Source organism: Phyllobates terribilis, unplaced genomic scaffold (assembly GCF_046119375.1).
Source record: "Phyllobates terribilis strain yellow unplaced genomic scaffold, ASM4611937v1 Scaffold_2__4_contigs__length_985480577, whole genome shotgun sequence".
NCBI classification, from domain to species: Eukaryota; Metazoa; Chordata; class Amphibia; order Anura; family Dendrobatidae; genus Phyllobates; species Phyllobates terribilis.
Window position 1 is genome coordinate 83294896 of NW_027362762.1, and position 22557 is coordinate 83317452.

The window sequence follows — 22557 nt, forward strand, 5'->3', positions numbered from 1 at the left end:
TATTTTTACAGGTGGACACTACGGGAGCAGACTACTACTACCCTCATCATTGTCCCTGCTGATGTTGATCGCAGCTCTGGCAGGGAACCATGATGAGGGCAGCGTTCAGCATCGACGCTTGGGAACAGCGCTAACTGTAGTGCTGATTCCCAGGCGCCGATCCGTGTGATCCTGATGCGGCACACGGGTGCCACACGTGTGACACACACGGGACACGGATATCTCCGGTACCGGTTTTTCCGGTACCGGAAATATACGGACGTGTGAAATCGGTCTAATGGTGCATTTCGAAGTGACGATTTCGCTTATCATTGCACCTTAACAAGCGCTGATCGCTATGTAAAAAGTTGATCAGCACTCAATTACCCAATGATGGGGACAAATCAATCACTAATCATACCGTTCTACCTCTAAACGGCATCATACTGACAGAAGCACAACCCCTATTTACAAGGGGCGATGAGCTTCCGATAATAATAATAATTTTTTTTGGCAGCATGAACAATCTGGACACCCGACCACTATGCGTTTTGCTCGTTCACTGGCATGTTTACACGGGCGGATAACCAGGAATGTGTCTTCCCATGAACATTTGTCTCTGGATTTAAATAAAGTCACCATTTTTTTGTGTCGTTTGGTGAGCGCCACTCGTTCTACGTCTTTTTCTGAAATCACTTGGCTAAACGATGAAGATCAGAGTCATCTATCTGGGGTTGGCTGTCAATCACAGCTTCCCTACTGTGGGTGACGACGGAGGCACAAAATCTGTCATCACTAGTCTGTACGATAATGATGATCCTTAACTGCAGGTTGCCAGCGCCGTAAATTTACGACTCGCGGTGCCAAGATCTCACACAACAAATCATAAAACCTAATCTATGCAGAGGAGGCCCAAAAGGCTGAAGAAGATCTTCATATCTCCAATTAGAAAATACGTAAGACGTGTCCTGATCTGGAGCCATCTGATGACTTCAAGAAGATCCTTGTAGGTGACATCTTGGAGATATTTTTCTTTGCAGACTTTGCTCCGGGTGTCTTCCTCAGGAGAATCAGTATTCCAGTAAGGCTCTTCGTGGTGGGTAATTTATGCTGCGGGAGACATTAACATTTAGGGTTTTTTATTCTTTCTTCCACAGAAATGTGTTTTTGTTGTGTCTGCTCAGGATTTGCGAATGCTAGAAAGCGGCAGAACAGAGAAGACAGATTTATGTTATTTGCTCTGTGAATTTGTGGTTGTGATACAAACTAAACAGGCACTAACTTATTCTTTCCTTCAGTCTGTCATTCGGATTTCCCAGACACGGCCAAAGCAGTTTTCTTTCAAAAAAATAGCGTAGAATAGGAAAGAAATGTTTAAAGACAGAAATATTATGTACAGTAGCAATAGATTGTGGAAAATCAGCTACGCAGCGTTTGGCAAAAATGGGGTGAAAGCAGTCAGAGCCAGGGATCACAGAAGTTCACTTCTCCTGTTCTTTATCGTTGGTGTAAAGAACAAATATAAATCCTTTAATTCTCGGCACAAAACAAAAATGTGTCCCTCCTTGGCTGAGCACTAACTATACAAGTAGCAAACTTCCATACAGTAAAAAAAAAAGACGACCACAGAATGAATCCACTAGAGAGCTTTTGCTTGGATTTGAGGGTGGAGAATTTCATAGCGTGCTTTAACATTTTCAAAATTTCATTTGTTGTTTACCTGCAGATTTTTCCTTCTAACTTTACAGGGAAAGTAAAAATCTACAACCAACCCTATTCAATGTAGATCTCGCTGTGAATAACTTGGGGATCCTAATAATAAAACCTATCTCACCTTTTAAGGCACTTCCATTATTCCCTTGCTTGGTCCACCGCTGGTCTATTTTACAACTTGGGACTCCTGCACACGGGGAGTATAATATTTTTTTACATATTGGTAATTTCCATAGAAAAAGATCCACAAGGAAAGATCAAAGCAAGATCGGTACCAAGAGTAAGATTGGCAAAAAAAATGCGTATGATTTGGCATTAACGTCGGCATGAAAACTGTGCACATAGCAGCTACTTGCAAGTCTTACATCACCAAGCACAGTGGCAAGCGTCGCATGGAGTGGTGTAAAGCCGCCACCACTGGACCCTGGAGTAGTGGAAATATGTTCTGTTGAATGATGGATTGCACTTCTTTATCTGGCATCTGATGGGATGAGTCTGGATTTAATGAATGCCAGGAGAACATTACCTGCCTGACCGCACTGTGCCCACTTTAAAGGAATAATGCTATGGGCTTTCAGGGCTCGGCCTCGTTGCCTTTGTTCAAGTGAAGGGAAATTTTAATACTTCAGCAAAAGGTATTTTGGACAATTGTAGCTTCCAGCTTTGTGGGGAAGGCCCTTTTCTGTTCCCCATGACTGTGCCCAGCGCACAAGGTCCATAAATACATGGTTGGGATAGATTGGTGTAGAAGAATATGACCGATCATACAGAGCCCTGACTTCAAACCTATCCAACAACTTTGGGATGAACTAGAATGAAAATTGTGACCTTGGCCTCTCCTCTACATCAGCGTCTGACCTCACAAATGATCTTCTGGATGAAGAAGCAAAAATTCCCACAGGCACCTTCAAAATCTTGTACGAAATCTTCCCAAAAGAGCAGAAGCTGTTAAATCTGTAGAGGGACCAACTCCATGATATCTATGAAATTTGCAACCCCAAGTCCCAAAACGTTGTGCTGCTGTGTGAAGTGTAAAGAAAACAAGAATGCAATGATTTGGAAATCTCATATTTTATTCACAGCAGAACATAGATCACAGATCAGAAGTTGAACGTTGGACATTTCTACATTTCATTTGAAAAAAATGAACTCATTTAGAAATTGATGGCAGCGACACATCTCAAAAATGTTGTTCCCGGGCCGTGTCCACCGTTGTGTCTCCTCTCCTTTTTACAGCAGTCAGTAAACATCTGGGAAATGAGGAGACAATTTTCTATTGGTGAAAGTTCCGGGCTGCAGGCGGCCGGTTCATCACTCGAACTCTTCTTCTGTGGGGCCATGCTGATGTGATGGATGCAGTATGTGGTTTATCATTGTCCTGCTGAAATATATAAACCATCAGAGATGGAGGATCTGTGCGCTGATAACAAGCAGGATGGTTCCTTTCCTCGATAACAAGCTGGATGGTCCCTCTCCTCTTGAGTTCTCAGGACACGGCATCTGAGGTTTCCATAAAGAATTTCACATTTTGATTAATCTGATCACAGAACAGTTTTCCATTTTGCCTCAGTCCATTATAAATTGTCGGGGTAAAAGAGAATATATATATTTGTAACTTTTATACTTTTGTAACTTTTATACGCTTTTTTGCTAATGTACTAACCACCATTTTGTATCATATAACAATAAGCTTTCCTTGCTACGTAATACTCAAATCGAAACTTAAACTAAGACATTTCCAGTGTTGCCAAGACTCATTCCAGAGAAACGAAACAAGATTATAAGCTGACGGCTGCAATATCTGCCCAGAGACTGAGATAAGGAGATGTGGACCAATCAGGAGTGGCCAGACACTGGACTTTCATGGCTTACCCCGCCCCGGACAACCCCTATCCCCTCCCCATTATGTAGTGTATTTAGATTTGTGCATGTAAAAAATAAATTCAGAACATTGCTGAGGACGTTGTCTGTAGTAGCCTTCTGAGCATGCTCTGAGCTTGAACCAGCTTGTTGTCTGACTCATTCTTTGAATGGTTGACCCATGCTCATAGTTTGAATTTGGAGTGACTGGAGGACGAGTGGAATGTCATCACGACCCCCACAAATGGCGCCCAACGTGGGGCGTGGCTAGCGGTACGCCGCCCTCCCGGACCCATATTGCTGATTTCCCTGGTGGTGACCGCGGTGGCTGAATTTGAGGCCTGATCAACCTCCATCGAACACGGTAAGTTGAGATGTATTTTATATGTCTCACTTGCCTGTGTGTCAGCCGCAGCAGTTCCTGTTGGGTTGTCAGGTTGGATCTGGGTGGGTGACCGGTCAAGTGGTGAGACCTCAGGCGTCCCGCACCACGTCCTGAACCAGCAAGTGTTAAAACGAGTGACGTCGCATGCCTGCGCGTGCTCGTGTGCACACCACCTCCTCCTCCCCCGGTCACTGTACTTTTCTTAGATAGCTGCCTCCCGTAACTGATAGTCAAGGTTACAAAGCATTCCTGAATTGTAGTGTAAGGGAGAAAGAATCTGTGACGAATTGAGGTGTGCTCTTCGTCTAACACAGAGACTGCTGTAAAGTCAAGGTTAGGAAACAGTGTATTGAGGTGTCTCTACACTGTCGGGTGGTACCGTGGTAGGAAAGCAGATAGATTGAGGTGTCTCTCTATCTAAACAGTGTATCGAGGTGTCTCTACACTGTCGGGTGGTACCGTGGTAGGAAAGGAGATAGATTGAGGTGTCTCTCTATCTCATCAGTGTATCGAGGTGTCTCTACACTGACGGGTGGTGACCTGTAGTCAGGGTGCCGTGGTGAGTCGCACTGTAAAGTCGCCATTCAAGGCTAGGAAAGGAGTTAGATTGAGGTGTCTCTCTATCTCATCAGTGTATTGAGGTGTGCTCTACACTGAGGAATGGCGACCTGTGGACTGCACCAGTGATCTGAGTCGCGACAGATCATTGCATTCTATAAGAAAATGTTGAGTATATTCAAATTTGAAAGATCTCGTAAGTTGTGGAATGCTGCTGTGGGAGTTAAGCCAATTAGTGGAGTTACGGGAAGGCAAGAAGGCAAGAAGAATGTTAGGAATTTGTAGAATATGATAAGCTTATCCAGTACAGGCAGGCTTTAGTCTTCAGTTTAGAAAGAATGTGTTACACACAAGTTGGGAAAGTTGGGTGAGGATTTCTGCAAGCACATCTTAGAGTAGATGGTGCAGGGGGGAACAGAGAATGCCGAGCCTTTGCTCGGATACATGAAAGCTGCAGAATGTGATTTGTTATGTGACCCTAAATTGGCCGTAACCCCGTTGATGCCTGTCACTACACCGAGCCCTCAGCCACCACCCTATAATGGCGCCGACGCTAAATCATCGGAAGGATGGATGTGTCGTATGTGCTGACAGCAGAACCCGAAGTTCTGCTGTGTCTGTGGGGGGGGGGCCGCCCATGGCACGATGCCCAGCCTGCCCCCAAGAACAATCCCACCCCCACTCCCCCCTCCTCCCTCCAACGGCCATCTTACTACACCTTTTCCTGCTTCCAAGAACTATCCCATTTCCATTCCAACTCCTCCCTCCCACAGCCATCTTGCTACACCTCTTACTTGTTGTGGGAGGCCCGGAAAGCCCCAATCCAGCCTATATCCACTACTAGATCCGTCCGGTGCATATTACCAGCCACCAGCACAGGTGGAAAAGCCCGCAGTCCCAGAGCACCCATCTGAAACTAATGTGACACCCTCTGCTCCAGTCCACGATGCTGAGACGCTTCCCCTGTTTCCTATGGGAGTCACCCACAACCCTGGGGATATCCTCCTCAACTCCCCAGAATTTCAGGCCAGACTGCTCTCCCTCCGCCAACATACTGTTACTCAAGACGATACGGAGCCAGATGAGGGATGGGCTCAAGATACTCCAGCCCCCCCCCTCCTTTACCCCATACGTCTCCTATGGCATCCTCCACCCCATATCCATTACCCGTACTCCGGCCCTTGCTCCAAGCAACTGCTGAAAGAGCACCACCCCTCAGCCCCTCAGAAGTCTGGGACCCCTGCCGCTCCCGTAATCTAGTAGACCCATCAGGACGCCCTGTCACTCTGTCAATAGGCTATGGTGACATCCTTACACATCGGGTGGGGGCCATAGTCAACCCTGCAAACACCTGTATGAGCCATGTTGGAGGATTGGCTCGCAAAATTTCCCTTGCTGTTGGTTCTACTCTGGCTGCAGAATGCCAGGCTCACTTAGCCGAAAACGGAGAGCTTTCAAAAGGCCATGGTTTCCACAAAAGCAGGACCCCTTAGTACGTATGAATCCGGCCTAGAATACATGAAACAGTTAAAAGCCTGGGCTCAGAATCGTTTGTCAGATCAAGCTGGGTCTGTACAAGATGTTCAACAAGACCCTGTTAAATCTGTGGAAAGATATGCTGCAAAACTCAGCATGCATTTTGAGGATCTCGGATACAGTTTTCACGTCAAGACGCAGGCCGCTCTGTTGGTTCAGGCCCTAGTAGATGGCCTACAAGACGCTCTCAGAGATGAAGTCCTGAGAGTACGGCCCGAGATTCGTTCTTCTTCTTTCAACGACGCGGTGGATATCGTTAAAGCTTTCCAAAAATCAATGCTAAAAATGGAAAAGGATACTAAGCCAAAGAAGAAAGCCGCTCCTGCCATGGTATATCAAGCTCAAGAAAGCTACCCACCCCCTGGCAACCAACATGGAATCAAGTGGGTAATGGTTAAAGGCACAGGTGATGATACTCCTCCCACATATAGAAAACAAGACAGAAGAGATGACAAGGGATCATCTAGAAACAGAAGACAATCTCGTGATTCTGAAGGATGAATGTTATGTTGGGAGTGTGGTAGCCTTGACCACATCCTCAGAGACTGTCACTTTACAGGTGGACCATCAACCACTGGAGTTCCTGGTGGACACTGGGGCGGCCACATCTGTCATTTCCTCTGCACAGCTCCCTCCTTCTATATCCCTATCACCAGATACCCTCACCTGTGTTGGGGTGGAAGGCCAACATATTTCCTCTCCACTCACAGTCCCTGTGTCTGCAGGACCGTTCACCGGAGTGCTCACAAGATTCTTGGTCTCTGAAACTTGCCCTGTCAATCTGTTGGGAGCCGATCTCTTAGAGCGGATGAAGGCAACAATTACCTTCGGAAACCATGGTATGGAGCTTCTTTTGCGGGACCCTCATTCCGAACAAGGGACTGAAGACCGCTGTGTTCTTAAAGCCTTCCCTCTCATGATGATGACCATACAACCTCACTCTCTGTGGTCCAGTGGGCCAGAGGACGTCGGCCTCCTGCAGGTTCCCCCGGTCCGAGTACACCTAAAGCCTGGACACAGGTACCCACGGTTGCCACAATACCCCCTCAAGGCTGCACAAGAACAAAGCTTGAGTACCCAAGTCGCTTCCCTCCTGGAATCAGGAGTCCTTGTCAGATGTGTATCTCCATGCAATACACCCCTTTTTTCTGTAAAAAAGAAAACCGCTCCGGGAGAGCCTCCAAGATACCGGTTGGTTCAGGATCTCAGAGCCGTCAATGCAGCTACCATTTTAGAAACTCCAGTGGTACCCAACCCAAACACCCTTTTGTCTCAGGTGCCTCCAACGGCCACCTTGTTTACGGTGTTAGATCTGGCCAACGCCTTCTTCAGTATACCCTTACATGAAGATTCGTGGTTTCTTTCTGCCTTCACCTTTCAAGGAGCACAGCTTATATGGACCAGGACTCCGCAAAGAGCCCAGAACTCTCCTAACCAATTCACTCATTCTATGAAGTCTATTCTGGAGCTATGGGTTCAAGAGAACCCTCAGGTCACCCTTCTACAGTATGTGGATGATCTTTTACTCTGTAGCACTGAAGAAAATTTGCCAGAGATGTCAGCATCCCTTCTCTGGTTTCTTCACTCAGCTAACTGTAAAGTCTCGAAAGGCAAAATCCAATGGTGTCTGCCCAAGGTCATTTTCCTCGGACATTGTATATCACAAGGTACTAGACATCTGACTGAAGAAAGAAAACAAGCCATCATGGATATCACTTTCCCAACCACCTATTCCGCTATGCAGACTTTCCTTGGCCTCATCACTTACTGCAGGCAATGGATCCCTGATGCCTCAAAGCTCATGCAACCTCTGTACGACTGTCTCAAGGATGAAGGCTCAGTTTGGCTTCATGCTGAAGATCCACGTGTTTCTCATCAACACAGACTATGTTTTGACCGTCTTAAACAGGCTGTTGTCTCTGCCCCGGCCTTGGGCTTACCAGACTATACTCAGCCATTTCACTTTTTTGTCTCGAAATCGGAAGGTCATGCCTCTGGAGTTCTAGCACAACGCTATGATCATAAGTATCGGCCTTTGGGCTACTACTCAGCCCGCCTGGACCCTGTCGCCCGAACTGCCTCCACGTGCCTTAAGGCGGTCCACGCTGCTCACATCCTCTTTGACAAGTCAGCTGACCAGATGTCTGACTATCAATCCTGCCACTTTGCTTCCACCTTCTAGGGGGGAAGGTGAAGAGGGTGAAGATCCATTGGTGGAACCTCATGATTGTATAAAAATTTTGCAGGAAGAGACTTCTGCTCCAGAGAATATGGTGGCACATCCGCTCGCAGACCCTGTCTTGCACCTATGGACTGATGGATCCCGTTTCGCAGACCCTCAAGGGAGGTTCCACACGGGATATGCTGTCACAACAGACCTAACAGTCCTCAAGGCTGAAGCTCTACCACCATACATGTCTGCACAAGAAGCTGAACTTGTGGCTCTCACAGAGGCCTGCCACCTGGCAGCAGGAACAAAGGCGAATATGTATATACCGATTCCAGGTATGGACATGGAATTTGCAATGATTCTGGACTCTTGTGGAAGTCTAGAGGATTCATCACAGCTGCAGGTACACCAGTGAAACATGTCTCATGGATTAAGGCCCTAATGAAGGCCCTGGAACTATCCATTCAGGTTGCTGTTATCAAGGTCAAGGCTCATGGAAGACTAGAATCCAGAGAAGCCAGGGGCAATCACCTAGCTGACCAAGCAGCCAAGACTGCAGCAGTGGAGAATGTGTCATCAAAGTGGCAGGAAAAGGAAGAAGAGATGGGAGAGACTCTGCAAACCGTAGCTGTGGCGCTCACTAGAGCAAGAGCCAAGGAACAGCCGGCGGAAGACCATACAAGTCCAGCGGAGACACGGGTGGAATCCAGGGGGGTCAGGATGCCTGAAGAAAAATTGTGTGAGGAACAAAGGAAAACCCCCACTGAAGAAGTCAAGCAATGGAAAGCGGCAGGAGCCGTGCTGGCAGGTCGCAAAGATTCAAAGGTCAACTCGACTTTTTACCAAGTGGATGGGAAGCCTTGCTTGCCTAGACGCATGTACTCAGCTGTGGCAGCATGGGCTCACGGGCCTACACACAGAGGAAAAAATCAAGCTTTGGCATGTATCAAGAAACTGTACTTTGCACCTGGAATCTCTTCCACTGTGACTGTATACTCAAAATCCTGCTCTGTCTGCGCTACCTGCAACCCAACGTGTATGGCACGGGTCCCTCTTCAACATCTGGCTAAACCAGACTACCCTTGGCAGAGAATACAAGTCGACCATATCCAAATGTCTAAAGCAAGAAAATAGGAGTACGTTTTGGTAGCCGTGGATATGTTCTCAGCCTGGCCCGAGGCCTACCCGGTTGTCAACATGACTGCTAAAGTCACAGCCAAGAAACTGATCACCGAAATTGCCTGCAGATTTGGAGTTCCCCAAGTCATAGAATCGGATCAAGGACCAGCTTTCACAGCAAATATCTACGAAGAACTCTGGAACATGTTGGGAACAGATTTGGGCCTCCACACTCCATACCATCCTGCCAGTTCAGGCAAAGTGGAGAGAATGAATTCCACACTCAAGACCCAGCTCTTGAAAATGACCTAAGATCATCCCCTCCCCTGGCCCGACCCACTCCCCAAAGTATTGTATCATATCACACACACTCCTCAGGCCAAACATGGGCTGACTCCCTATAAAATTTTGTTTGGGACCCCACCCAAGATAGGAGAGATTAGGCCCCAAGAGTTGTCTGAAACACATGATAGAGTGGTAAAATTTGTGATTGTTTTGTCTAGAGAATTGACTAACACCCGCTCTCCAGTATCTGTTTCTCTCCCAGAATCTACAGGTGATGCAGTACATGATTTCATCCCAGGCGATCTAGTGTATGTGAAGAAGTTTGTCCGGAAAGACTGCCTCCAGCCGCGGTTCGAGGGACCGTACACTGTGCTTCTCACCACCCCGACGGCTCTGAAGCTTGAGGGCAAGAGCACCTGGATTCACGCCTCCCACTGCAAGAGAGACAGAATGAGTCTATAAAAGATGACTACCTTCTTCTATATCCTTTCCATATGCTTACTGTCTGTCCCAGGGTGGACAGCTACCACACAGCGGTAGATACCTCCTTTTTCTCAAGTTGGTTGGGAGGGCTCAAGGGATTCTTCCAACAAGTTTGTCTAGTAATGGGAGGTCTATTAGTATTGGGCCTGGTGGTCCTGTGCTGCATAGTCCCCTTATATAGAGAAATATACTCCTTTGAACAAGCCTGACCAGACCCCCTCATGATAAAGTTCAATTGAAAGATTCAGTTTAGGATCAGTTGGGAGAACTCCATGTGTCATTTAGGGTAGGGCTCAATTGTCTGGGGGCGTCCCATAAGGGGGCAGCTTCTAAGATGATTGGGTGAAGAAATCCACCTCCCCTCTCCCCACACATGGACAGTCTCAAAGGCCCCGAAGCAAGGGAAAGCTTAGTGTTTAGGGGGGAATGTCGGGGTAAAAGAGAATATATATATTTGTAACTTTTATACTTTTGTAACTTTTATACGCTTTTTTGCTAATGTACTAACCACCATTTTGTATCATATAACAATAAGCTTTCCTTGCTACGTAATACTCAAATCGAAACTTAAACTAAGACATTTCCAGTGTTGCCAAGACTCATTCCAGAGAAACGAAACAAGATTATAAGCTGACGGCTGCAATATCTGCCCAGAGACTGAGATAAGGAGATGTGGACCAATCAGGAGTGGCCAGACACTGGACTTTCATGGCTTACCCCGCCCCGGACAACCCCTATCCCCTCCCCATTATGTAGTGTATTTAGATTTGTGCATGTAAAAAATAAATTCAGAACATTGCTGAGGACGTTGTCTGTAGTAGCCTTCTGAGCATGCTCTGAGCTTGAACCAGCTTGTTGTCTGACTCATTCTTTGAATGGTTGACCCATGCTCATAGTTTGAATTTGGAGTGACTGGAGGACGAGTGGAATGTCATCACGACCCCCACAAAATCAGCTTTGGCCCAGAGAAGACGGTAGAGTTTCTGGTTTGTGTTGATATAAGGCTTCTTCTTTGTATGATAGAAATGTGACTTGTATTTGTGGACTGCACAATGAACTGTTCACAGACAGTAATTTCTGGATGTATTCCTGAGCCCATGCAGTGATTTGCATGATCGTATCATGTCTGTTTTAATGCGGTGCCGCTTGATGGCCAATAGATCACTAGCATCCAATAAGGACTGTCGGCCTTGTCCCTTGCGCACATGGATTTCTCCAGAATCTCTTGAGTCTTTTGATGATATTATGTACTGCAGATGGTGGGATATTCAAAGTCTTTGCAATTTTATATTGAGGAACATTTTTCTGAAATGTTTCCACAATTATTAGACGCAGTTGTTCACAGATTGGTGACCTCTGACCATCTTTTCTTCTGAGAGACTCTGCCTCTCTAACATGCTTTTTTTATACAGTCGTGTTACTTGTTAAAAAATTGATCCTCCAGCTGTTTTTCATTAGTACCACCTACTTTATCGGCCTCCTGTTAAACCTGTCCCAACGTTTTTGAGATGTATTGCTGCCATCGATTTCTAAATGAGTTTATTTCTTCAAATGAAATGGAAAAACGTTGAACGTTCACCTTCTGATTTATGTCCTATGTTCTGCTGGGAATAAAATACAACTATAAGAGATTTCCAAATCATTGCATTCTTGTTTTTTTTCTTATATTTTACACAAAGTCCCAACTTTTTTTTGGAATTGGGGTTGTAGAATGGGAGGGCATAAAATCTCATGTAGGTGGAACGTACAGGTGTCCCAATGATAATTTTTTGGCATATAGTGTATAAATAATTGCCTCTTTAACTATTAACCCTCTGTTTCGTACACACTTATCTGGCGATGAGTAATTTTTCATACACAATTTCCCCGTAGATTAATTTTACCAGGGTTATTTGCTTAGTGAAATAGAATTTAATAATGTGGAAAAACATTGTAAAACCCAAATGCAACGATCAAATAATAAGACATTTTAAAAAACAGCCAATCTGAAATAAATCGGTGTCAGGATGGGCCTAATCCTCCATGATGTATGATCCTGAACGATGACAAGTATTTCACAACATGTTGTTTATGAACGTGTGTCACGTCAGTCCCTCCGGGCAGAACATGTTATTACACACACAGGCTTATAATGCTCTTCAACTCAATGCACAGTATTAGCAGCATCAAAGAGACGGGAACACGTTAATTTTTAATGTCGGAATTTAGGAGGCTTTAATGTAGTCATAACATCTCTTAATTACTTCTTCTTACCCTCCCCAAACCACTAAAAGTATTCAAGTTAATAGCCGTTAGGTTGATGGAAGCCGTGAACCTGATTGTTCTGCATCATTAATGGCTATGATGTCAAAAGTATTTAATGGATAACTCCTCTTGTAAAATACACTTGTACTAGAAGAATAATCATGGGATACCTGGGTTCAGGCTGTTCTGCTTTTTCTTCCAAGATGATCCGATCTCTTACCAGTCATCTCAATCTGTCAATCAACGCCACTCTCTTTCCATTATTGGTGACCACACAGATCCAACACGTAATCAGCAACTCGGTCTCTTCCTTCTGGCCACTTCTCCTCTAAAGAAGCCATTTTTTTTTTTGCACTTCTGTTTTTTTTCCTCCTTTCCTTACAAAAGTCATAACTTGTTCACATGCGTCATTTTTGCCACATTTTTGCAAGGATAAAGAAAAAAAAACAAAACGCTGCACTTATTTTTGAAATTTCATGCACATGTCGCTTATTTTTTTCTTTGCGGATTTGAGCCATCAAAACTTTTTTTGTTACTTTTTTTTAAATCTGGTAGCAAGTCAATTCTTGTTCATTTTTCACCCATCCTAATGAAAAGAAAAAAAGTGTTAAAAACGCACATAAAAATGCATAAAAAATAAAGGCTTTTTTTTCTTTTTTTTTTTAATATATAATTTTTATTGAAAGTTTTATTAAGTAATACAATCAACTATTTCAACCAAAACGAATCACATCCAGAATGCAGACTGGGCAAACAAAGTCATTAATCAAAACACAGATATCATTTTCGAAAGAAAACCACAGATATTGAGAAAGTGGCCACTGAAGGAAAAAATAAAATAAAATAAAACAACATAAAAGCCATCATAAAAAAAAAAAAAAAAGAAGGATGCAAAGTGGGGAAAATTTTCCTGCTAAATAATCCAGTCCACTTCCTTTAATGCTGAATAATATTGGCTACATAGTTGGTTTAGGTTGTTTTTTAACACTCTGTTTTTTTGTGCAGAAAAGTCTGCAGCAAATACTCAATGTGTGCATATACTTTTAGCTGAGTATTTGGTAAGTTTTTTACATCAGTATTTGTAAGCCAAAACCAGGAGTGCGTGATAAATACAGAAGTGGTGACGTGTTTCTATTGTACTTTTCCTCTGATTGTTCCACTCCTGATTTTGGCTTATACTGAGGTAAAAACCCCACCAAATACTGAACATGTGCACCTGGCCTTACAAATACTGAAGTAGAAAACTCACCAAATACTCAACGTGTGCACGTGGCCTTATGCTTTAGTAGTAGTACACTTAGGCCACGTGCACACATTCAGTATTTGGACAGTTTTTTACTTCAGTATTTGTAAGCCAAAATCAGGAGTGGGAGATAAATACAGAAGTGGTGACGTGTTTCTATTATACTTTTCCTCTGATTGTTCCACTCCTGGTTTTGACTTATAAATACTGAGGTAAAAAACTCACCAAATACTCAACGTGTGCACTTACTCTTAGGCTATGATCCCACGATGAGCTTTTGGTGAGTTTTTGATGTTGCATATTTTCTGCACCCATTGAGTAAAATAGGTTACTTGTGTTTTTTTTTTTTTTAAAATCTGCAACATGAACAACTCACCAAAAACTCATCATGGGAACGTAGCCTTAAGCCACGTTCACACGTTGAGAATTTGATGAGTTATTTACTTCAGCATTCGTAAGTCAAAATCAGGAGTGGAACCATCAGAGGAAAAGTATAATAGAAACCCGTCACCACTTCTGTATTTATCACCCACTCCTGGTTTTGGCTTACAAATACTGAGGTAAAAAAACTCACCGAATACCCAGCGTGTGTGTAGCACCCTGAGGATTCGGCTGCTACAGGGGTATTGCACCTCAACCCAGAGGTGTGATATTCCACTCCCGGGTAAGGATGGAGAGTGGACCTGAGCTCGGTAGGCTGCATGCACTACACACATCCCATTTCCGAGGGGCAGGCCGACGGTACTCCCACTTAGAAATGTGCAGGTACGACCGAGTCTGTTCCTGGCTGGAGTGGGAGGGGGGTGGTACATCCCAAGTAGTGTAGGGGCAGATAGGGGGAGCAGCCTGGGTAAAGTTAGGAGCTCATTGGGTGCTGGTCACCTGAGCTCACACATAGAGGGTGTATATAAGGTGGGCACCATCTTAGAACAGGGTCAGTCTGTCAGAGTGAGTAGGAAGCAGAGGTCCAGATGAGCCTGCAGAGAGAGAGAGAGTGGAGCAGAGAAGGAAAGACCCAGAGAGGACAAAGAAAGGACTCTGAGAACCCAAATTCAATCCCCGGGTGAAGAGTCGGCAATAGGGTACCGGATCCCAAGCTGGTGGGGGCAAAAGCACACCCTAGCCAGAGACCGGAGGCCGTGGGCAGCGTCTGCCACGGCCACCCACCACATCCACCCCGAAGGCAAACCACGTGGAGGGTCAGGGAACCCAAGGCCAAGGGTCTCCCAACAGAAGGCCCGAGGGAGCTGGACCTGGGTGGATCACTAGTGGGGACGGCCAGAGGAAAGGACAGAAGGAGAGCTCAGGGTCACGCTCCGGACTTGCTTGGGGGTTGGCTGAATCCAGGACCTGGTGGACGCAGCACGGCTCGGGTGGTCACTTGAAGCTGGAGTGACCGGAACATTAGCAGTGAGTAAATACCCTAAACTGCACAACCCGACTCTGTCTTCACTTAACATCTATGCTGCACCACCACAACCCCCATCCTCTGCACCTGACCCCCTGAGGCTATACCCCACCCGTTGGGGGTTATACTATCAATAGCTGCACCAACACCATCAGCCTCAGCGGACCCTGCTGCAGCGGCGGCCATAGTGACCGCAATACAACGGGTGGCGTAGTCGACAATAAAGAACTTGATAACATCTGTAGGACTGCCACATACAACTGAGTTTGACACCCTGGGCACGGACCGGGTCACAGCCACTCGGAAGACTACAACTCCCATCTGATCCGGCTCCGGGTATTCCCCTAAAGAATATGGCCCAGGGGGCGCGTCATGTGCACATGGCCTTATTCTTCCGTCAACATAGCCGCAGGAAAAATTATAGTTTTGAATGACAACAGTCACACAGCCATATAATTCTGCCAAGGTCTGCACCGCCATGACACGACTGCTCCATACTACCAGTGTGGACGCTGGACCAGGGTCCTTCGGATTTATATAAGCCTTTTTTTTTGTTTGTTTTTGCGTAACCACTGAAAAAAAAATAAAATAAATAAATTTGACTTCAGTCACCAAATTCTGAAAGTCACAACTTTTAAACTTTTCAGTCAATCGCAATGTTTGAGGGCTGATATTTTTTTTGTGAGGCAAGCTGTAGTTTTTATTGATACCAATTTGGGGTCTATACAACTTTTATTCTATTTTTGGGGGAGATGATGTAACCAAAAAAAAGAACAAGTCTTCCATTTTCTTCACGTCATGGAAAATTTTTGTATTTGCACTTAAATTTTGTACCTTCTCTTCTTCCAAAAGTCATAACTTTTTTATTTTTTTTTGTTGACATAACCGTATGCAGACTCCTTTTTTTTTTTTAGCAAGACAAGTTGTAGTTTTGTATGACACCAATCATATTACCATACATTATACTGGAAAATGTGAAAAAAAAAAAAAATCCTAACGGGATGAAATGGTAAAATAAAATTATATGTAATTCTACCATTTTTTTTTGGACCTGTGCAAAATTCACGTAGTAAAAATGTCTTGATAACCTGATTCTCTAGGTCAAAATGATTACAGTGATACCAAACATGCGTAGATTTTTTTTTTCCATTTCTGTGGTGAAAAAAAAATCTAAATTTTGTAAAGAATAAAGAAAAATTGGTCCATGAAAGCCATTTACAGAGGCGGGTAATGTTTTTATTCTTCTGTCACTTGAGCTGCTTGAGGACTCGGTTTTTGCATGGTGGGTTCGCGGTTTTAATGACAACAATACAGGACACATACAAGATTGAACGCTTTTTATTGCTTTTTTTTTTAGGGAGGTGTGGTGACCGAAAAAATGCAGTTCTGCCCTTTTTTTTTTTATTATGGCTTTTACCGGACGAGTTAATTTTATCTATAAAATAGATCAGACGTGGTGATACCAAATATGATTTTTTTTATATTTCTTTAATTCTTAATGGGAGAAAAGGATGGTGATTCCAATTTTTATATTTCTTACACTTTTTAAAACTTTTTTTTTACTTTTTTAGTTCCCTTAGGGGACTTGAAAATCTGTCGCATGTGGGGGGAACTCAGCTCCTGAGCCCTCTGTACATGAGGTCACTCCCACTATCATGTATGTAATTTTGGATTTAGTGTTTAAACAAAAAAAAAAGGCTGCTTAGGTAGGGACAGTAAAGAAGTTTTTTTTAGAATTTTATTAATTTATTTTATTATTTTTTCAAAGTATTTTACAGGGACTAGGAGCCTAATTTTTCAAAACTGTTTAAAAGAAAAACTGCCATTGTTGCCTGTAGCAACCAACCATAGGTCACCTTTTTCTCTTCTATACCGCTCTGGTAAAATTAATTTTGCCTTGTGATTGGTTGATTGGAGTGATGGCTTCGCTACCAACCCCAAGGATATTGATGAGAGCCTGATCTTTCCATCACCAGAACAATTTTTTTAAGAAGCCTCAAAACTGTCTCTTTTGTATTAAGGTTCCCATACGTCTGTCATGGAAAGCCTTACAAACAGAACATATACAGGATGTTAATTTTTTCTAGAGGGGGTAAAAAATGTTTGTATTCTCTGACACCAGGCAGAGTAGTAAAACACTGTGTTTGGCTTATTTCTATTTCATTATTGATAAGCAGAAGGACAGGGAACCAAGCTGATCGCTACAGGGACAGCAAAGGAAGCAATCACAACTCAGAACCTGATGCCTGAGGAGGTTCCATGGCCACTTGTTAGGCTCACCTTGTGAAGAGGACCCACTAAGCCCCAGGTCCGGGTGGGTACATGGACCCGGGGGTCAGTGCAGCTGGCAGGATGGCAGGTGAGGAGTGAGGACGAAGCACCCTCTGGAATCCTGGGATCAGCAGGATGGATGAAGAGAAGTCAGCAGGGATAGAAACAGGTTAGTACGTTGTGTACAGACCTAGGCCACCGGCAAAACCCAGCGTGGAGCACAACAAAGGGCAGAGGGTTGAGGTGAAGGAAGCAGAGCCCGGGCTAGGTGTGTAACACCTCTAAACCACATAAAAAAGAGACCAGTATTATAAATGACAAGTGGTAGACGAGGGCCCAGTATTTGCTTTAGCAGTAGAGCCCTCAAGCTTTAGGTGATGCCTCTGATGGACATGTCTGTATATATGAGGCCCTATAGGTTTTTATATTGACTGCAGTGTATTGCTTCCATTATACAGTGAGAGTCGACCACTAGACCAAACAGGTTTGTTATGTAGCCTGTGGCACCCGATTGTCGTCTCACCGTCGCTATACACGTAGTTTATTTGCAGTAATTATACTGATGATAGAAGGTTCCTTTTAATAGTGTGAACTGGATTACAGTCGGGATATAAAAAACATATATATTGCTTTGTAGAACAGCTTGGGAATTGGATTATTAGTAGGAAGACACCAGAATTTAGCTACTGTGGTATTTACTGTGCACATCATAATCGTTTTCATTGAATGGGTCAAAATCCCTCTTGTAATTTAGCTGATCGCAGCAGTTGGCTGCAGCCGCACATTTTTCCTACAGTGGCCACTAGAGGATAAATATGGTATTACATGGTGTTCACGCAATAGAAAGGGTAATCAATGATTTTTTTGCAAACACACATTCAGCATAAAACCCACCCACAGAAATGTGAACAGTAACAAACTAAAACAGGTACGTATTCTATCCGGAAAAAAACGCTGATAGTCAATGTAAATGAAAATACCACATCATCAAATCATATGGAAGATTGACCTATCATCCCACTGTGGCAAATGATCGGCTGCAGAGCAGGGAATAAAGCCAATTGGTAAACCAGGGAGCTCCTGGTATGGAAACGACCAGGGCAATAAAAAAGGGGAGTTCAACTATTTTTGTTGTTCTAACCCTTGTTCACTAGGACTGTAAGTTCTTGAATGATCATCTGTTAGGTAGTCACTGACATCTTCTACATTGAGTAACGCAGAACTCCGAGAAAGCTGGAGCTGTAATGGCGGCCGAATTGGTTGTCATTTTATTTCAGAAACAAATATGAAGTTGAAATGGCAGAACACAATCTTGACAGCAACGTGTGAGGTCATTATCAGTGTTTTATCTGTTATTAATGCCAATTGTTCTTTATTTACTAAAAATATAGTGATGTTATTCTACACATTTCCATATTCATTGCCTCCCCCCCCCCTTATCCTTCCCTATAACACTGCACTTCCCTGCCAAACCTCCAATACTGGCCTCCTCCATCCCTCCAGCACTGCAGACCCCTTCCTCACCCAGTACTGCTCTCCTCCGTTCCTCCTGCACTGCAGACCCCTTCCTCACCCAGTATTGCCCTCCTCCATCCCTCAAACACTGCAGACTCCCTCCTCACCCTTTCTCCTCCAGTACTGCCCTCCTCCATCCTTCCATCACTGCAGACCCCTTCCTCACCCAGTATTGCCCTCCTCCATCCCTCAAGAACTGCAGGCCCCCTCCTCACCCTTTCTCCTCCAGTACTGCCCTCCTCCATCCCTCCAGCACTGCAGACCCCTTCCTCACCCAGTACTGCCCTCCTCCATCCCTCCAGCACTGCAGACTCCTTCCTCACCCAGTACTACCCTCCTCCATCCGTCCAGCAGCACTGTAGACCCCTTCCTCACCCAGTACTGCCCTCCTCCATCCCTCCAGCACTGCAGAGCCCTTCCTCACCCAGTACTGCCCTCCTCCATCCCTGCAGACCCCTTCCTCACCCAGTACTGCCCTCCTCCATCCCTCCAGAACTGCAGATCCCTTCCTCACCCAGTACTGCCCTCCTCCATCCCTCCAGCACTGAAGACCCCTTCCTCACCCAGTACTGCCCTCCTCCATCCCTCCAGCACTTCAGACCCCTTCCTCACCCAGTACTGCCCTCCTCCATCCCTCCAGCACTGCAGGCCCTTTCATCACCCTTTCTCTTCCAGTACTGCCCTCCATCCCTGCAGTCTCCTTCCTCACCCTTTCTCCTACAGTACTGCCCTCCATCCCTGTGCCCCCTCCCTCCGCCTCTCAGCGCTGCGCCCCCACTCCTCCGCCTCGCAGCACTGCACCCCCTCTCCTCTGCCTCTCAGCACTGGGCCATCTCTCCTCCGCCTCTCAGCACTGCGCCCCCTGTCCTCCGCCTCTGTACTGTGTCCCCTCTCCGCACTGCGCCCCCACTCCTTTGCCTCTCAGTACTGTGCCCCCTCTCCTCCGCCCCTCTGCACTGGGCTGTCTCTCCTCCGCCTCTCAGTACTGCGCCCCCTCTCCTTCTCCTCTCAGCACTGCGCTCCCTTTCCTCCGCCTCTCAGCACAGCGCCCCTTCTCCTATGCCTCTCAGCACTGGGCCCCCTCTCCTCCACCTCTCAGCACTGCGCCCCCTCTCCTTCGCCTCAGCACTGCACCCCCTCTCCTTCGCCTCTCAGCACTGCGCCCCCTCTCCTTCGCCTCTCAGCACTGCGCCCCCTCTCCTTCGCCTTTCAGCAATGCGCCCCCTCTCCTCTGCCTCTCAGCACTGCGCCCCTTCTCCTCTGCCTATCAACACTGCGCCCCCTCTCCTCAGCCTCTCAACACTGCGCCCCCTCTCCTCCGCCTCTCAACACTGCGCCCCCTCTCCTCCGCCTCTCAACACTGCGCCCCCTCTCCTCCGCCTCTCAGCACTGCACCCCTTCTCTTCTGCCTCTCAGCACTGCGCCCCCTCTCCTCCGCCTCTCAGCACTGCGCCCCTTCTCTTCTGCCTCTCAGCACTGCGCCCCCTCTCCTCCGCCTCAGAACTGCGCCCCCTCTCAGTACTGCGCCCCCCTCCTCCTCCTCTCAGCACTGCGCCCCATCTCCTCCGCCTCTCAGCACTGCGCCCCCTCTCTTGCTCTCAGCACTGCGCCCCCTCTTAACACTGAGCCCCCTCTCCTCCGCCTCTTAGCACTGCGCCCCCTCTCCTCTGCCTCTCAGTACTGCGCCCCCTCTCAGAACTGCGCCCCCTGTCCTTCACCTCAGTACTGCTCCCCCTCTCCTCCGCCTCTCAGTACTGCGCCCCCTCTCCTCCATCTCTTGGTACTGCGCCCCCTCTCCTCTGCCTCTGGGTACTGCACCCCCCTCTCCTCTGCCTCTCAGTACTGCGCCCCCTCTCCTCCACCTCTCGGTACTGTGTCCCCACTCAGTACTGCGCCCCCTCTCCTCCTCCTGTCAGCACATCACCCTCTCTCCTCGCCTCTCAGTACTGCGCCCCCTCTCCTCCGCCTCTCAGTACTGCGCCCTTTCTCGTCCTCCTGTCAGCACTGCGCCCTTTCTCGTCCTCCTGTCAGCACTGCGCCACCCCTCCTCTCAGTACTGCGCCCCCTCTCCTCTGCCTCTCAGTACTGCTGCCCCCCTCTCCTCTGCCTCTCAGTACTGCGCCCCCTCTCCCCCGCTCAGTACTGCGCCCCCTCTCCTCCACCTATCAGTACTGCGCCCCCTCTCCTCCACCTATCAGTACTGCGCCCCCTCTCCTCCACCTCTCAGTACTGCGCCCCTTCGCCTCCTCCTGTCAGCACTGCACCCCCTCTTCTCTCAGTACTGCGCCCCTTCTCCTCTGCCTCTCTGTACTGCTGCCCCCTCTCCTCCTCCTGTCAGCACTGCGCCCCCTCTCGGTACTGCTCCCCCTCTCCTCCGCCTCTCAGTACTGCGCCCCCTCTCCTCCATCTATCGGTACTGTGCCCCCTCTCCTCTGCCTCTCGGTACTGCGCCCTCCTCTCCTCTGCCTCTCAGTACAGCGCCCCCTCTCCTCCTCCTGTCAGCACATCACCCTCTCTCCTCGCCTCTCAGTACTGCGCCCCTTCTCATCCTCCTGTCAGCACTGCACCCCCTCTTCTTTCAGTACTGTGCCCTCTCCTCTGCCTCTCAGTACTGCTGCCCCCTCTCAGTACTGCGCCCCCTCTCCTCCGCCTCTCAGTACCGTGCCCCCTCTCCTCTCAGTACTGCGCCCCCTCTCCTCTGCTTCTCAGTACTGCTGCCCCCTCTCCTCCTCCTGTCAGCCCTGCGCCCCCTCTCCTCCGCCTCTCGGTACTGCGACCCCGCTCGGTACTGCGCCCCCTCTCAGTACTGCGCCCCCTCTCTTCTCAATACTGTGCCCCCTCTCCTCTCAGTACTGCGCCCCCTCTCCTTTGCTTCTCAGTACTGCTGCCCCCTCTCCTCCTCCTGTCAGCACTGCGCCCCCTCTCCTCCGCCTCTCGGTACTGCGCCTCTTTTAATCACTATTCTCTTTGTCCTGCAAGTAAGCTTAAAAGCTCCGAGGGGCGTGGTCATGCCTGTTTTCGAGTTTTTCCTATTGGCCAAAACACCGTTCTCTTTTCTCGGCTTCGGATTGGCCACCTGGAGCAGTTACCAAGGGGCGTGACGCAAATAGAGGCTCACCTATGATTGGCTGAACAGAACGAGAGGGCGAGTGGGCGGATCCCTGTCAGAATGACAGAACCTGAGCTGGAACATGCACGCGGGCGTGGCTAGTCACTCCATGATGAATTATTCCGCCGTATGGGCGTGGTTATATCTATAAATGACCACAAAGGGGCGTGTGATGGGCGTGGCTCCATCCTATGTTACAAGTACTCCCGCTGTATGGGGGCGTGGTCAGGGAGTAGCGGTCCCTCCCTCTCGTCCTTGTCGCCGAGTCCTCCCCTCCCCCTGTGCCCGGTCTGTGCTCTCGGGTCGGCCCGCAGTGCACAGCTCGCCGGCTGCTCTCCTACTCCCCAAACCACAACCGGAGCACCGGGCGGGGGAGGCGACACCATGAACAGCACAGGGAACGGCGACTACGTCATCTGCAGCAACTGCCACAAAGTGCTGAGGAAGGTGAGAGCCCAACACCCCGGAACTCCCCACAACTGCCCCCAACTACTGCTGCCCGGCCGGCTGCACTGCACTACAAGTCCAGGCATATCCCCTGCTGCAGGGACTTCTGCTGGGACTTGTGGTTCTGCATTGCTTATCATGGTGGCTCCACAGGTCACTTTCCTCATTATTTCTATGTTTTACTGATTGGGTGAGAAGAATTTCCTAATGGGGGTGAAATGCAACTTTGTTC

At 47.3% G+C, this 22557-nt stretch overlaps 1 protein-coding gene across 2 annotated transcripts in view; it reads left to right on the forward strand.

Annotated features, from left to right (window-relative positions):
* Positions 1 to 22125: 22125 nt before the first annotated feature.
* Positions 22126 to 22557, forward strand: part of SESN3 (sestrin 3) — an 82623-nt gene continuing 82191 nt past the window's right edge. For both annotated transcript variants that reach the window (XM_073662168.1, XM_073662169.1), the window contains exon 1: positions 22126 to 22325. In XM_073662168.1, the coding sequence (XP_073518269.1) occupies positions 22263 to 22325 (63 nt within the window). In that variant the 5' untranslated portion in view covers positions 22126 to 22262. The remainder of the gene's footprint in view (positions 22326 to 22557) is intronic.